Source organism: Phoxinus phoxinus (assembly GCF_949152265.1).
Source record: "Phoxinus phoxinus genome assembly, chromosome: 9".
Lineage (NCBI taxonomy): Eukaryota > Metazoa > Chordata > Actinopteri > Cypriniformes > Leuciscidae > Phoxinus > Phoxinus phoxinus.
In genome coordinates this window covers 12789480-12807232 of record NC_136884.1, presented here as the reverse complement: position 1 = coordinate 12807232, position 17753 = coordinate 12789480, and the positions used below count along the sequence as shown (strand labels likewise).

At 37.5% G+C, this 17753-nt stretch overlaps 2 protein-coding genes across 4 annotated transcripts; one reads left to right on the top strand and one right to left on the bottom strand.

Annotated features, from left to right (window-relative positions):
• The first annotated feature begins 1038 nt into the window (after positions 1-1038).
• Positions 1039-7704, top strand: dennd6b (DENN/MADD domain containing 6B). 2 transcript variants are annotated; one of them, XM_079622440.1, is made up of 21 exons: positions 1039-1288; positions 1497-1535; positions 1678-1720; positions 1820-1932; positions 2313-2393; positions 2580-2685; positions 2811-2890; positions 3017-3079; positions 3165-3220; positions 3324-3446; positions 3813-3908; positions 4755-4849; positions 4952-5017; positions 5116-5180; positions 5287-5376; positions 5461-5514; positions 5618-5721; positions 5903-6005; positions 7067-7103; positions 7193-7267; positions 7386-7704. In XM_079622440.1, exons 1-20 carry the CDS (start codon positions 1136-1138, stop codon positions 7237-7239), a joined length of 1614 nt encoding a protein of 537 aa, XP_079478566.1. In that variant the 5' UTR covers positions 1039-1135; the 3' UTR covers positions 7240-7267; positions 7386-7704. The 2 variants fall into 2 exon arrangements, with proteins under 2 accessions (XP_079478566.1, XP_079478565.1); XM_079622439.1 differs by lacking the exon at positions 7067-7103.
• Positions 7705-9242: 1538 nt separating this feature from the next.
• gcc1 (GRIP and coiled-coil domain containing 1) lies at positions 9243-14562 on the bottom strand. Of its 2 annotated transcripts, none has more exons than XM_079622437.1 (3): positions 14499-14562; positions 12937-14085; positions 9243-11539 (listed from the first exon to the last, which is right to left on the bottom strand). In XM_079622437.1, the coding sequence occupies exons 2-3, from the start codon at positions 14035-14037 to the stop codon at positions 10226-10228; spliced, it is 2415 nt and encodes an 804-aa protein (XP_079478563.1). In that variant the 5' UTR covers positions 14038-14085; positions 14499-14562; the 3' UTR covers positions 9243-10225. The 2 variants fall into 2 exon arrangements, with proteins under 2 accessions (XP_079478563.1, XP_079478564.1); XM_079622438.1 differs by lacking the exon at positions 14499-14562 and adding an exon at positions 14387-14489 and having other exon boundaries at positions 9399-11539.
• Between the last annotated feature and the right edge of the window lie 3191 nt (positions 14563-17753).

Genomic DNA, 17753 nt, shown 5'->3' with positions numbered 1-17753 from the left:
TAGACAAGATCAACATAGATTAAAATAATAATAATAAAAACAATCATAATATAACTACATAGGCCTAAAGAAAAAAGGGAAAATAAAAGAAAACTACAAGGTACAAATACATTAAACCCAAATAAAATAAATATGAATTTGTCCTCATAGGCTACTTTTGTTGAACATTGTTTTCATACTTTTATTAAGATAAACCAGACATTTTTTTATAAACTAAACGCACTACTCAGCCTCCTAAAATAAAACAAAACAAAAATCCCAAAATGTAAAACACAAAATAAAACAAAGATTTTGTATCTGACACATCTTGGGGGAGCTGTGTCCTAAACTTCATTTATTGAATTGTCTTTTGATTCTCAATAATATTTATCTGTCTTAAACATAATATTTTTGTTTGTTTGCTTGCTTGCTTGTTTTTTTAATGACACAATTTACTTTCATAAATGTTTTTTACGTACACGTTTAACGTCTATTAATAAGAAAGTGATCAAAACAAATTGACAGTGTTTGACATTCTTTCTTAACATCATCATCAGTTTGTGTACACTCTTTTGTATTAGGTTAATTAATTTATGTGTAAATAGCCCACACCGAGGACGATAACTATAAAGAAAAAAATAAAGATAAAGAGATGGCCTTGTTCTAAAATCAATCGTTCTCACTATTAAAGAACACCACAGCAATAACGATAACGGCACAGAAAAACGATATAGTTGAAATCGCGTTCAGAACGATTTTATTCAGCCGATGAACGATAAAAACATTGACAGCCAATTATAATCTATCATGTATGTCACAGACAAGCATGCGCTTAGAATAAACAGAACATTATCGTATGTTGGTACATTGCAGTGCAATGTGAGTTAGAGATCAGTTTTACATGTAAAGAGTATAAATATGTAAAAAAAAAAAAAATACGATAATACATTCTTTAAACATACTTTAAAGTTTATTTAAAATAATTGTAATTTATATTGCGGCCTCCTTTTTGAGAACCAATATTATTAATCATGGGAGTAATAAGTCAGTCCTCCCCGCGCGAGGGCGCTGTTCAACCTCAGTCATTACTGAACGATGACCGTGGACGCGATCATTCACAAAAGCAAGCGGATCTCAAATGGATCCTTAAGTCAAAATGGATCCGTTTGACAGCGCCGATTCTCTGGAAGAGCCATCAAGGTCTGCGGCGACAGATACAGAGATATCTGAGCCGTGGTCGCGCTTCTCTGCCTGGCTCGACTGTGTGTGCGTCGTTACCTTCGACCTCGAGCTCGGACAAGCCATAGAGGTACACAAATGATGTGCATGCGACCCTAACATCTGTTTGCTTGCTTGTTTGTTTATTAGCTACTCGCGTTACCACTTTACAGCGAATAATCTGATTGTGATTAAATGCTGAAACTCAAATTGATTGTAAATTTATACCCTGTATTAATCACAACAACAGCAGAATCACTGTGTAAGTTATTTAACATTCTTTATGTTGTCATCTTCAGCTCATTTACCCCTATGATGTCAGGCTCACGGAAAAGGAGGTAAGGTCAATTACATTTAATTAATTACTTTTCCAGCTACAGTATTATAAATGCATATATTGTGTTACAACAATTTTAAAAACACCAATTTCTAAAATCCCCCTAAAACTACTACAATCTTTCACTTCCTTCTGTCTTTTAGAAAACAAGTATTTGTTACTTATCCTTTCCCGACTCATACTCAGGTAATGTGTTGGCAAAGACTGATCTCATCAGTGCTATCATGATAAACAGCTGAAACATGAGCTTTACAGTTCAGTCACATGAGTTCATGTCTATCCCAGGATGCCTCGGGGACACTCAGTTCAGCTTCAGACTGCGGCAGTCGGTGGGCCGCAGTAGCTCTTGGTTTGGACAGGAGGATGCTTACAACAAGGATGCACCAGTGGCCCTGCAGGTTAGAAATAGACTTGATGTATTAAGCAGCAAAACCTTTTTCAACATTAATAATAATAAGACATGTTTCTTGACCACTAAATCAGAATATTTGAACGATTTCTTCTGACGGATCATGTGACACTTGAGGGCTGGAGTGAGGACTGTAATGGCTGCTGTAAATTTGGCTTGCACATCACCGGAAGAAATTACATTTTACATTATAGAAAAGTTATTTTAAATTGTAATAATATTTAACAATATTACTGTATTTACTGTACGTAAGACACACGAAAGCTTTGAATTGAGACATTTCCCAGCATCACCACTGATTGACATCTGCTTTGAACCAATACATTCCAGAAATAAAGCGTGCATGTCAATTATTTTCCTGTCTTTCAGAAGGAGCACGCACATTTCCACGGGTATGTGTATTTCAGGCAAGTGAAAGATGCGTCTGTCAAAAGGGGCTACTTTCAGAAGGTGTGTAACTGAGCTGAAAGATACAAATGTTTGTTCTGGTTTTTCACAATGAGCTGTTGTCGTCTGCCTACATGAAAACATGAAGTTTTAATTGAATGTATTTTTCAAGGGCCTTGTGGTCAGTATACAATATACAATGATTGGTGATGAATGGTGTAAATCATTTCAGTTTTTCTATATCCCTAGTCCCTGGTGGTGGTGTCCAGACTGCCGTTTGTGAACCTGTTTCATTCGCTGGTGCAGGTCATTGCTCCTGAGTACTTTGAAAAGCTCGAACCTTGTCTTGAGACAGGTGAGGCCACCTTGACTTGAGTATTTATTTACAGTGTGTATATATATATATATTATTTTGACTTTCTGTAAAGCTGCATGGAAACAGATCTGAAATCCTCAATCATATTGGTTAATGTGTTTCAGTTTGTAATGAGATTGACCAATGGCCAGCACCAGTACCAGGGCAAACCCTCAACTTACCTGTGATGGGTGTTGTGATGCAGGTGAGAATATTATGGATGTGAAAACTTGTTAGTTGGTGTTTGGATGGGAGATTGATAACATAATAATCTAAATCATTTATCCAAGACATCAATTCAGCTTCTCAAATTCTGGGTTTGAATTTGCAGGTCAGAATTCCCTCAAGAGATGAAACGCCAGGAGGAAGCCCTGTAAAACAGCCGCAAACAGAGGTGCTTAACTCCTTTTACTATTTGCAATCCTTCACATATGCTTTTATTTTTAACAAATGGTTGATATGTGGTTGCATTTTTGCAGAATCTGCTCCCCACCCCCACGGTTCTTCCATCGGTTCACGAGCTGGATCTTTTTAAGTGAGTATTACGCTGCTTGTACATGTGTTCTGTAATTACTAAACCATCTGTTGATTTTACAGCCGTTACTAATAGCTGCCCTAATTGACCTTCATCTAATCAGATGTTTCCAGTCAGTCCTGATTCACGTGCAGATGCTCTGGGAGCTCATGTTGCTAGGAGAGCCCGTGGTTGTTATGGCACCCTCTCCAACCGTCTCCTCGGAGACTGTGCTGGCCCTGGTCAGGTATGGACATTGCGTTCTCAAAGCAGAGGCGCATACACAAAAGTTACTTTGAGGGACTTATAATAGTGACAATAGGTAGGTCTGTTTTTTTAGTAAAGTTTATAAATAAGTTTATTGATAATACACACTCTTAGAAGAACATTTTCTACATGGAACCTTTAAGGATTCTGTCAGGCGCTTCATATATAGAACCTTTTAGGGGTTCCCATCATTTTATGGATTTAGTTTTAATGAATTATTTTAGTTTTTATTCATTTTTTTAAAATTTCAATTACATAATATGAATTAAACGGCTCATAAACTTACTTTATCACTAGAAAAAAAGTATAAAAAGTTTATAAGTATACTCTTTTTGTTTGTTTTTAGCTCCATCACCCCACTGCGCTACTGTGGTGATTACCGACCGTACTTCACCATTCATGACAGTGAATTTAAGGAGTACACCACCAGGACTCAGGCTCCGTAAGCAAATACACACACACTCCACATTAAAGTCTCTCGTCATCCAGAAATGAAAATTCTGTAATTGTGTACTCTAGAACTGCACGGTGAATTGTTAAAAGTTCACAAACGCGATTCAGACACCCACGCGATTTATTCCTAAACGACAACGATTCGTCTATGTCTAAACAATCACAGCGAACATTCAAATCTGCGTTCACACTGCTGCTGAGCCAGAGAGAGCAGTTGTCATGTTGAGGTATGAAGCTTCAAGCCACTCAGTATCATTAGTTCTATGTTACAGAAGTACTGGGATAAATGTTTATATTTTAGAACGAAACACTGATGTCTACGACAGCTGCCAAAATAGAGTAAATCACCGTTGGAAAGTTACTTTACAATTGTGGGAGAATCGAGAAGTGTGATTCTTAATTTATCTAGAATAATGCAGCTATAGTTTATTCACCATCATGTTGATCCAAACTCATGAATTTTTGAAGAATGATCCAAGTTTTTCTTTTTCATAAAGTGTATGGGGACTGGAACTGTCAAGTTGCAATATGACAAAAAGCACCGTTCTGTTCCTCCAACAAAGCTGTCATGATTTAAAAAAAAACTTGACAAAAAATTCAAATTGTATGGACCGCATTTATGATGCTTTTGTTTTATAGTGTTTTTTGTAATTTAGTATCGTAGTTGACAAGCCTTTCAAGTCCAAAAAAAACATGAGCCAGGATATTCTGCAAAAAGTAATATTAAATTTTTTTGGATGAAACCTCGATTAGATGCGAGTTACTTTCATGCCCATGTAGAAAACATAATGTTCAGGTCAGGAAATAATTCTTCAGTCTTTTTTTCTGCTTTCAGGCCCAATGTGATACTGGGTGTCACAAACCCTTTCTTCATAAAGACCTTTCAGTGCTGGCCACACATTATTCGCCTTGGAGACCTTAAGATGACTGGTAAATAATGCTCCATTTTTAGGCTCCTCTGACAGCCTTTTTGATTGCATATAATTTCGGCATATTGCACATGAGAGAGGTTTGAATGGTGTTTCTCTGCAGGTGATTTACCAAAGCAAGTGAAGCTCAAGAAACTGGCAAAGTTAAAATCACTGGATACTAAAACAGGTGCACAACAAGCCTTTGCTGTAACCTTATGTGCTGAATAATGCAAACACATGAACGTATGAATATATTTAAATAAAAAACTGTATCTTCCCATAAAGGTATTTACACAGCATACAAGACCTTCTTACACAAAGACAAAGCCCTCATCAAACGACTCTTAAAGGTAGGCTGCTGATGTCGGTTGACTCAGTTCGTGAAAAATTAATATTTAAGTTTAAAGCCATAGTATGTGTAACGTCTCGCTTTGGTTTTTTTAATTGTTCTTTCAGGGTATCCAGAAAAAAAGGCCATCGGAGGCGCAGAGCGCCATTTTGAGGCGGCATCTGTTGGAACAAACGCAGAGTTTCATTCTTCCACTGGTGAAGTTCTTTTGCACCTTTGTTCAGAGCTTTTATTTCATTCACCAAGCAGTCTTTGAGCTTCACACACATTCTTTTCTTTAGGAAAGTTATTTGGAGAGCCTCATGCCGCCGCAGAGATCTGTGTCTCCATGGAAGGTTGGTTCAAGATGATGTAGATCAGATTCAGACGACATTCAGGCATTTAAAATTATTATGTTGGACCTCAAACGTAACAGTTGCGTCCGTGTTTACGTCTTAGACACCTCCTCAGATCCGGCCCTTCAGTCAGGATGAGTTCATGAAGACCCTGGAGCAAGAAGGGCCGCAACTAACGCTCAAAGGAGATTGGACAGGACTGTACAGGTAACACATTAGAGTTACGTTTACAAAAGCTACGTAAGCCCTTTGGCACCAGTAATCTGTATGTTCTACTTAAGCTTACAATCATTTCGAGAAACGCAGCCCTGGGCATTTGGGAACTAATGATTGAAACTTTCTGTAAATTGTGCATATAATACAATAACTGTTTAAATGTGACTTTCAGGCGTTTCTTTCGTTCGCCAAATTTTGATGGCTGGTATCGGCTCAGGCACAGAGAGATGACGCAAAAAGTGGAACGTCTTCATTTAGAGGCCATCTGTGCGGCTGTGAGTATGATGTTGGATCTGGATTCGGTCTCTTCTCGTACCATTATAGTTCTTTAAGTCTTTATTATTGTCACTTCAGAGTGTGTGTGCAAATAAAGAATGCTCACCCAAAAAGGATAACCATCAAGTCGTTCTTTACTCGTTTGACTTTTTCTTCTGTTTAACACAAAAAGAGAAATTCTGAGGAATTGAACTGGTCGCTCTGTTCCATGCAAGCACGCTGAACGTAAACTGAGACTTCGAAAAGGATTCAAAAGCACAATAAAATGATTCATAAAAGAATAGTAACAGTAGTCTATATAACTAACACTGCCGTTCAAAAGTTTGTGAGCAGTCTTTTTTTTTTTTTAAAGAAATGAATGCTTGTATTCATCAAGGATGCATTAAATTGATCAAAATGACAATGAAGACATTTATAATGGTTAATTTCTATTTCAAATGAGTGATATTCTTCTTGAAATTTCTATTCAATAAAGAATCATAACTGTTTTCAACATTGATAATTAGTAAATGAGCACCAAATCATCATATTAGCATGATTTTTGAAGGATCATGTGACACTGAAGACTGCCATCACAGGAATAAATTACATTATGAAATATATTAAAATATACAACTCTTATTTTATGTACCAGTAATAAAATAATAATATATCACTATGTTTTACTCCCCTTTTGTTTAAATAAATGCAGCCTTAGTGAACATTTAAGAAACTTCTTTCAAATGCATTTAAAAAATCTTACTGACCACACCCCCCAAACTTTTGAACAGTAGTGAATGTGCTAGTCTTTTGAATCTATGTGATCACATTAAGTGAGGAACAGGCTGAAATTGAAGCTGTTATATTAACACAATTTTATTGATTAATTTCATTGAACGAATCATTCAATCAGGTTTTGTGAAAATGGATCAACCGATTATTAAAAAGAACTCAAAGAAACCATTGAGAGCAGGATGTTGAGATTTTCAGTGAATAAACACTTAAATTTCAGTCCGTTTTGAGTTGCATGGAAAAGCGCGACCAGTACATTTCTTCAAAATCCTTCTTTTGTGTTCCACAGAAGAAAGAAAATCCTACGGGTTCAGAACAAAATGAGGGTGAGTAAAGCATAACGATCATTTTCATGTATAAATTACTAATTGGTCATTTAATTAGTTTGATTCTGGTTTTGTCCTCATTAATTCAGGACCTGCTGACGTGGACCAAAGACAAATCAGAGGTGGAGATTGTTGACCTCATCCTAAAGTTGCGGGAGAAACTGGTGAGTGAAACTTTTAACAACCGCCTTCTGAATGTAATTGGGCTTAAAGTGCGGTCTTTGTGTTTTACATTAAGACATTTGCATGAAGCTTCTCTCTTCATTTATGTGTCCCACACAGATGAGAGCTAGAAAGCACCAGCTTCCGGTGAAAGAAGAACTTCTGGAGAGATTAGAGAAATCCATCCAGACCATCATCAGCTCCTTGCCAGAGGATCTACAGACAGTATTACGCAGACAATGACAATCAGACCCACGTGAACACTGACCAGCTGATCCACTGAGACATGCACAGACGCCTGTCCAGAATATACCAGCCGTATATGAACCCATGACTCCTGCACAGGTGTCAACCAACATTTCTTCTTCTGGTAAACCCATACACTACCACTACGAGGCCTTTCATTTTGGATGTACAGTACTGAAGAGAAACAGCAGATTCTACAATACAAGGTTCTAGATGCACAAGAAGAACACAGAAAACATTGATTCTTAGATTTAAATCATTTTAAGCCCTCGGCTAGGCTTCATACTATATTTGAGACATCTGCTAAATGGCATTTTAACATGCATCAAGTATTTAAAGCCTGCAGTCATTTAGCACTGCATGAACATTAACTTTAATTTTATAAATCAACGTTTAGTCAAAAGGATGAACAAATTGACTCTCTAATTAGCATATTAAGCATTTATTTAGTATATGCAGTCAATGATATTCATATGTATGACGTGTCACGTGTTCATTTAAGTTGCTTTTAGGATTATTTTTTTCTTATTAAAGATCAATGATTTTATTCCGGTGATAGTGTTTGTTATTACTTAGGGACATTGTGGAGCACCGTAGTAAACCTGACTCGTTTGCCACTTTCCCAACACTTTTGACATTTATTTATGTATTTACACCTTATCTGACCTTTAACATTGGCACAGAAGCACCTCCACAGTGTCGTTTTGCCAGTTTTTATTATTTATTTCTATTACAAGTTAATTGTCTAGGCAATTTTATGACAATTTATATTTGATCTCAATCAGGGCTGAAACTAGTCTGATTTGATTTGATAATCATTATTGAGAGTATAATATAGTCCAGGATTTATGAAGGACTGTGCGAATGAGCGAATTAGTTGATGTGTTTCATAATACGTTTTGGGATTGGAGATGGTCAAGTTCAATGTCACAATCCCATCATGTATAAGATACTCTGTATATATAGTGTTTGCCAGTCATTTTTTTGATACAACCCGAACCTTATTTGGTTGTTTTACAGCACTTTTTGTTCAGTTTTGAACCTCACTGCATTTTATACCCATATTTTGACTTAAGTTGGTTTGTATAGGTGTATATTCTGTGACTGCTTGATTTGTTTTCTTTTTATTTATTAAAATGGATGCAAGTTTAATATAAGTTTGCCACTTTTTCCCAATACTATAAAAAATATTTGTTTGAAAGAGCAATTTTTTATGGTTGGGAATGTGTTATTAAAGTCTATATTTGCACTGACCATCAGTAAGAGCTTGGATGTAAAGACAGGTGTTTGATTATTTATATTTTAGTTGTATGCTTGTTCATGTTTCTCAGTCCTAGACCTGGAGGATCTCTAAACACTGCACATTTTAGGATGCTTCCCTAATGTAACGCATCTGTTACAACTCATCTTCTCATTAGTAGAGTGCTAATAAACTGAATTGAGTGTATCAGTGGGGACACGTACAAAATGAGCAGTTGGAAAACTCCAGATGGGGAAACACTGGCTGAATTCAAATAGCATACTACGTTTACTATTATTGTCATATATTTAAATGGCAGAAATAGTACCATACTACTCTTCAGCCACTGTCTTAATGCAAGCAGCACCTGTTTTTAATAATGACAGTCTTTACATTGTAGATTCTTCAACATGCTGTTTTTGTAATAATGATCGTCTAAGAATTTTCAAGGTTTTTTTATTTCCATAAATGGTTAATTTATCTTATTTTTAATGAGATTACAAGCTGAGGAAACATTATGATTGTGTTGTGTGACTGAAAATGTAACAATAAAATATTTTAAAAATGTATCAAAGTTGCATATGCATTGGAGTCAAATTCTAAGTATACATTGGTAAAGTATATATATAGTACACTACTATAAAAACATAAAATGCTGAAGAGATCAAAATAGTTTATTGTTTTGGTCAAAGATAGAAAATATACATTTATTTAGAAGACTGAAACCGTGAAGACACTGAAAATGATCTGTAGTATTTCTCAAAAAAACAAAAAAAGCATAATATATACAGCTTATATTAAGAGGTAACGGTGTATTCATCAAATGCCCTAGAGACTATGGCAGGAAAAATAGAACCAACCAAAACTGCTATATATTTGCAAACTCAAAGCAGCCGATTTTATTTTATATAAGTTAAAGAAATATTCTGAGTAAAACCCATGGAATTAGTTTTGTCTGTTAAATATACAGTATGCATGGAGTTCACCATGACTATATGAAAAGTGCTGCTGTCTGTACTTGCTAGTTTCCCTCTTAGAAGTCTTGGATCTTTCAATGTCATCGTGAAGTCCATTTGAGTGTTTTCTTTGGCATAACCCATACTGTAGATGTAAACCCTTTATCCAAAAAGTGTTACATTATGTCTCCAGTTATAATACAAAATCATAACACTATTTTGCTGCTTCCAGCTCTGTCGATTATACAGATTGAAGACACAGTGTCAAGATCTAATATTATGTTGCACAGGAGGGAGGTACACTATCAAATACTGGACTAAAACCATTCATAAAGTGTTTAGTATCCTGTCATGCAATAGTTGGAGTATATATGTCATTATTGGAAACATATCCACACTGTTGCTCCTGTTATTTGGTACCTTCTCACACTGCACACAAAAAAGTGGTCAATAAAAATAAACAAATATTTATCTCAGCACATTAGAACCATAACGTCTATCTTCTCAACCTGTTTGAATCATCTCATCCCTGCCGTCCACCAATTGTGTGGCTGCTGCTTCAGCACGACTTGTTTCTCTTGAGGACTAAAGTGCAAAATGGTCAAAATGGCCGTGAGCGTCTGCTGGCGCCCCCTATTGTCGTGGAGCGTGAGAAACCTATAAATGACATTCTTCAGGTACTCAAGGTTGGCCCCATCTCTTCCCTGGTCCCGAATATGCTTGTCCAGCTGGCACCGTAGCTCAGCAACCTCTTCTTCATGCCTCTCCCCCTTTGCAATCAGCTTCCCTTGTAGCTGGTGCAAGTCTTCTTCTAAACGATGCTTTTGTTTGCGCAAGGCGGCCACTTCCACCTCTTTGCGGGCCAGCTGTTCGGCGTAGAGCAATAAAGTTGGCTCGTTGGGCCCAGCTAGTTTAAGAGCTTGTGCGACAATGTCACTTTCTTCTTGTTCTGGACCAACTTCCTCTAGGTCGCCTCCTTCCATCGCTGTGCTGTTATTTGTAGCGTGCCTCTGATGGCTTCCAAAACTGATCATCGCCGCAGCCCGAAGTCGCTCTAGCTCGAGGTCTTTTTCTGAAAGCAGGGCCATGGTGCGATCTCTCTGTTTGTGCAGCTCTTCCTCAAGCCGCAAGAAATTGTCCCTGTGTTGAACCTCGAGCCTTTCGACTTCCTGTTTGTGGGCCTGCTGGACCGCTACAAGCCCTTGCTGCCGCTCCTCCAGGTCCCGTTTGTGCTGCGCTTCCGCTTCATCTGAAAGAATGCGAAGGTTTATGTACTTCTCCTTCAGCTCGGCCAGCTGGTCACGTGCTTCTTCTAAGTCTTTGGACTGGTTGCCGTCTTTCGTGGTCTTGTTTTTCAGAACACCCTGAGCCCTCATTTTGTAACGCTCGAACTCCTCCCTCAGCTGCCGAAGCTCTTGCTGGTAGTGGAGCGCTGACGCCTTCTCTCCTTCTGAGATTTCCTGGTCCTTTTCTCCTTCTAGCAGCTTCTCGATGTCCAGACTCTGGTCTTGAGATCTTTGCGCAGCCAGTAGAAGTAACTTCTTCACCTTCTCGAGTTTGTCCTTTAACACGTCCACGTTCAAGTTGGCGTCATCGATGTTTAGATCAGAGATCGACGTCCTATTGACCGCTGCGATAGCGAGGGTTTTGTTCTCGGTGTCGAGTTGAAGGATGCGTTCTCGCAGCTTCTGAGCCTTCTGTTGGTCCTTCTGTCTGGTCTGCTCGCAGGCCCCCAGCAGTTCAGAGAGCTCAGATACTCGCTCCTCAAGGCTGGCAACTCGTCCCTCCTCCATCTGCGCCTGTTCTCGGAGAAGCTCATCAGCCTGTGCCACCTACATAGACACATACGAGTAAGAAATAAGAATAAATGTTTAAAAAAAGCAAATAGACCAAGGGTGTCCAATCCTGCTCCTGGGGGGCGACTCCTGCTGAGTCTAGCTTCAATCCAAATTAAACACATTTAAACCAACAAATCAAGGTCTTCAGGATGGCTAGAAATTTCCAGTGAAGCATGTTGGAGCTAAACTCTGCAGGACACTGGCCATCCACAAACAGGACTGTATGAATGATACGATTATATCAGACAGGCCAATTATATTGAGATTAGCTATGAATGCACCAATTAACCGATAAATGGCCGATATCAAAATTCTATATTTTATTTAAATAGTTGAAAAATCTGTAAAAAAAAAAAGAGCAGAATAGTTCTGATGTACAGAATTAAAAAAGATGTTCATTTTTGAGATTTACTAAAGATTACATTGAACAGTGTTATTAATCAAATTATTAGTGTCTTCAAATATTAATCGATACCGATATTAACGTGAAATGGAAATTCTTTCTATTTTTAAAACGCATTGTTATTGATTTTTGTTGTGAACAATTCATCCATGCATGTGTCTTTTTATTTTTTTTACCTTGTCATTTTTTATCAAAATGTCATAACTGAATCTTCCGGCGAAATGTCAATTCTCTCTTGTGACGAATGCTGGACTTCACCAATTATTTAGTCCGCTTAAAATCCACTTCTTTCTTACAATCGACTGCAAGCTTGATTTCAGATCTGCCTCCATTCAATATACAACTGATGTGTAGAACCGAGTCTCATTTTTTCTTTTCATATAATCCATTTCACTTGGATGTATGTCACAATACAGAAGAAAGATCTGTCTCTACTTTCATTACACTGCGACTTCAAACCAAATCTAATATAGGTTGGTACGGATATATCATGCATTATACATTTTCTGTTGGGAGTACAGTAAGCATGTAAGCATTAAAGTAAGCATGAAACGGAAGTTACAATATATTTTTTCCCCCTATTATGATGTATATCCAAGTGAAACGGCTTCTTAAAAATTAAAAAAAATTAATTATCAGGACTTGATCGTCCATCTGCAATTGACTGGATTGTTGGAACGTCATCAGAGAAGAGAAGAGCTGTTGTTGCAAGAGGGAGGGGAAGATACTTAGAAGTAAAGATTATGACAGCTCATGAATTTAAATACAATGTGCATGATAAATCATTTATAATATATAATGCAATATTCCATAAAAAATAAAATAATTTAATAAGAACGGTCCATTTTAAATTTCATAGTGCCTAAAAGTAGAATAACAAAAAGTTAAGTTTTAAGTGGGGTTGGATAATTACAATAGTCTTAACAATGGCTAGAATTAACACTAGAAACTCAACAACACTGGAAGATGTGGCCTTTTAAAAAAGTACCTTTCGGATTTCCTGCTGAAGTTGCTGATTGAAGTGAGCTTTGAGGTCTGCGATCTCTTGCTGCAGCTCCTCCACACGTGGGTCGGGTTTGCTCCTCTCCACCGCTGCAGCCTTCAGGCTCTTCCTCAGCTCCTCTCGGTCCTGACTGATCTCTTTCAGCTGCGACTCGTAATCTAGCCCTCGGTCTGCTGCCAGCATGGCTTCAGCCAACGCCTCCCGCGAGTCCTCCAGTTTGAGTTCGGCGTCCTGTCTCAGTCCTCTTTCCTCCTGCAAGAGTTTCTGAAGCTCTCGAAGCATGAGCGCATGATCGCCTTGCTCCTGCTCCCGTTCGTGCTGCTGGGTGATGACACGGGCTTTGCTCTCCGCCAGCAGCTCCTGCAGGCTGTGAACCTCCATCTGGTGCTGCTTCTGATCTTCCTCCATCCTGGCCTGCAGCTCCTCCAGTTCCTGCTTTATCTTCCGCTTGTCCGCCTGGAACGAAGCCTCCATTCTGGACTTTTCTTGAGTGACAGTTGATAAGGAGCTGGTCAGGGTGGACAGCTGTGTCTTTAGTTGGATGACACGGCGGTCTGTGTCTGCTGCAGGTGGTGGCGGCTCCATACATCCACTGCTGCTGGTGCTAATGCCACTTTCAGACCCACTTGCCTCTTCAGATTGCTGGGGTAAGGCATGTACAACAGCTCTAGCGGTGGCTCCGTCTACAGCACAGCTTTGGTCCTCCTCTATTTGGTCTCCTTTAGTGCTGTTGCTGGTCACGCTAGTGGCCGTTTCAGCAGAGGCTGCTGTATCCATGCTGTCTTCACTGTGAAGCGAACATCGGTCATCCCCAAGGTAGGAGGGCAATGATCGTTCAGCATTTCCTGTAGCGTCACCAAATGACAGGTTATCATCCTGCTGGCTTAAATCAACCTCCTGAGATATGGACAGTACCTTCAGGCTGGCTTCCAAGGCCTCTTTTTCCTTAATTAAGCTTTGGTATGCTCTGACAACATCTTTAAAACGCGTCTGATATTTCATAAGCTGTTTCTTCTGCAGTTCGATGGTTTCCAGCAGTTCCTTCTTGCTTGGACCACCGACAAAGCTCATACCAAACTTGTCCATGCTGTATCACTGTCAGGCTGGTTTCATACTCTCTGATATGATCTCCACCTGCAAAGTAAATATATATGAAATAATATGTGCAATATATAAGTGCAATGTGGAAAATCTGTGAGCAGATGTTCACAATATTTGGAGTTTGTTTTAAAAATAAATATTGCTTTAATATATATATATATATAACCAAGGAAAGCATTCATACTTTGACATTTAACGTTTTCTTGTTGTTGTTAGTCTTTGAGACTGCTTTTGCACGTTATTTTAATTGAATACTGACTATATTTCACTGCTCATTTGTTGTCTGTAGCTAATTAGTTAGCATGTTGTAAAGGTGCAAGAATAGATACATTACATCAAATCCCACATCATGACATTTAGACGTAAAGGCATTGCGAATAAATCGTCAAATAAATGTTCTCTTAGTTTCATTTACTTGTATTTCAAGAGAGAAATATGGCATTTACCCGAGTACGTGTCCTGTTTATTTGCTGCAGTCGCTTCCGGGTGTGGAAGTGACGTTTCAGGGGAAATTAAAAGTTTAAGAGTATTACAAATATATATTTATTATACGTTTATTAAAATGCAACAATTATTAGATTTTTAAATGTTATCTATAAAATATGAATCATGAATCGAGCAGGGAAACCATGCTGAAATAACTTCAATACTAAACCGATTGTTGTTGTTTTTTTTTTGTTTTTTTTTTATTCTAAGATATTTATGGACTTTTTAATATAAAGTCTCTGTTTTTTTATTATTTTTTTATTCAGATTTAAATAAAGACAAACAAACGCGTTGGCTTCCCACGTGGATCCCACGATAAACATGGAGAGCCCGGCTGGTTGGAGGAAAAAAGTGCTAACTATTCTCTTGAAAAGTTCGTCTTTATTGGCTTTGGGTTTAGTAAGTGATTGTTAATAGAATACACTTTATGTGTTACCTATAGAAAAGAACAGTTACAGTATGAAAATGCATACTATACAGTTTAAAAGTTTATCCACTCCAGTGTTGTATTGACTGAACCTATTAAATATGAGCTAATTAATAATATTCCAAAATATGTTTTTATAATAGTTTTTTTTTTTTTTTAAATATGGGCTATTTTAACTAGTGAGGGGGTGACACACACACAACACACACATACAGAGAGAGAGTTTTTGCACCAGTTTACATGCATGTAGCCTATCAGAATACATGTGGGATATTTTACCCCCAAAAAATTTAATTCTGTCACCATTTACTCACTCTCAAGATGTTACAAACCTGTTTGAATTTATTTCTTCTGCTGAAGACAAGCGAAGATATTTTTAAAAATGTTTGTAACCAAACAGTTTTGGGGGACCATGGACTTAGTATAAAATTACTATGGAAGTCAATGGGGGAGTGAATTTTTTTCAAGTAGATAAAGATGGCTCAAAATAGCCTCACCTTGAATATAGCTAAGAAACATGGCTTTATTTTTTCAAAATTGTTTATTTTTCTGAACCCAATCCAATACATGTTTTCAACACTGAGCAATGTTTTTTTTCTCATATTGGTATGTTAACCAGTAACCACCTAATTGGCTGAAGCTCTTTCCACATGATGAGCAGGGGTATGGCTTCTCTCCAGTGTGAACTATCTCATGACTGTGCTGTCAGCGATCCTCTGTGAGTGAAACTTTTTCTTCCACAGTATGAACACTTGAAAGGTTTTTCTCCAATATGGATTTTTTGGTGCTGCCACAAATAACAGGCTTTAGGAAAGCAATTCCCACACATAGAGCAAACATGATCTTTCGCGCCATGTGTGTAATGTCTGTTGCGCTTTCAAACAATCTAACCCTGTAAAACTCTTTCCACATGAAGAACATGAGAACGACTTCCCCTTTAGATGAACTGTCTGATGTCTTTTCAGTTGAAAAGCCAAAATAAATGTTTTTTTCACAGCTGTATGGTCTTACTCTAGTGTAAGGGCAGGTTACAGATCTCTTGGCTCTTGATTTTTGAGTTCCTTTTACTGATACATATTTTTCCGTCTCGGGAAAACGAAAAGGTTCTTGACACTCAGGTTCCTTCTCATCCACATGCAGTTCTTCTCTTTCTTCTTTGACTTCCATCAAGCCTAAAATGAACAGTCACAAATCAATTCAAGAGCAATAAGTAATTATTGGCCAAATATCAGCAGAGACATTTGCTTATTTCAAGAGTACATAGAACTAAATTGATTCAGTTTATAGTCATAAAACCTGTAAGAGAACTAGCATATGTGCTTGGAATTTTTTGTAACATAAGTTAACTCACACTCATTCATCAAACACATTTTGTGTGATTTATTTATTTTAAATGTAAGCTGCTAACATGCTACTACATAAAGACAAACTAGCACAAGGACAAGGATGTGAGTTTATGTGCTTGACGAATGGGACAACAGCTGTGGTTATACATAACAACTTGTTTAACAAAATACAGAGGACAGGTCTTTCTTCTGTTAAGAAATAATATTGTTTCTCATCCGCACCCAGTTGTTTACTTTCCTCGTTCAGTTCCATCAGACCTAAAATTAACATATTCAATTTTAAAGACTATAGAAAGAAGATGGCTGAGAGAAAATAGAAAAGGTCAGATGAATATACATGGAAAAAGAAGGCTTAGGAACAGGCAAGAGCTTGGACTTGCGTTAATAATGGAAAAGCTTTACAGCGCTGGAGAGACGTTGGAGAGCGGTTGCTTCTGCTTCATACATGTAACATTGGTTTTCACTGTTTCACAGAATATATTTCTACCCACCATCAAATTACTCTTATTTAAACACTGTCAAAAATGATAAATAATCATGATTTCTGTCATTGGCTAAATTAAAACGTAATATCAAAATATATTTATTTAACTATTTGTCCATTTTACAAATATTTCCGTGGATCATCTTGTACTCCATTTTTTCCACGGTCCAGTGTAAAAATCCATGACACAGCAAAACTTTGGGAGTGATTTGTGTATTAATATCCGATGATTTTTAGTCAACTGTGCACAGTGGCGCTGTTTCTGAAAGCATCTCCCTGTTTTTGTTCGTTTGTATTTTTGCTAACAAACAGCCCAATGCCATGGCATTGAGCGACCTGACAGACAAACTCCACTTAAAAGTAGTACATCTTCTTTCATTGCTCATTTCCTTGTACAAATGTTGCGAACTTGCTTCAGTTTCCCTCTTTGTCCTGCAGTGATATATTTAAGCCACATGTGCCACCCAAGGAACAGGACGACTCAATGAGGGACTAGATTGGCTATATCTAAAGAACTATAAAAGCAATTTAAATGGGAGAATCACTAAAGAGTTGGGCCAGATTGAAAATCAGATGCAAATAAATCAACAAATGAAATGCCAGATGAGTGTTGCAGTATACAGGAAATGTCTAAATGTTCTTTGCTGGTTTGACCTTTGCAATCAGTTCCTGTTCTAACTTTTTTTTTTTTTTTTTTGCATTTTCCTTCCCCATTTCTCATTCCTTTGTCACCCTTTCCAGATATTTTTTAAAACCTCATCATCTTATTAGTCATTTGGCCTTGTATACTAGAAATATGTATTACTATGAAACAAAGATGAAGGTAATATTGTAGTATGTTATAGGAAGACAGGGATTGTTGGGATTCAAAGCATAAAGGATTTGTGAAACAAAAAGATTAGGAATTTTCAGACTCATAAATCACATGTCAGATCAGTAAAAAATTAACAAAGAAAAA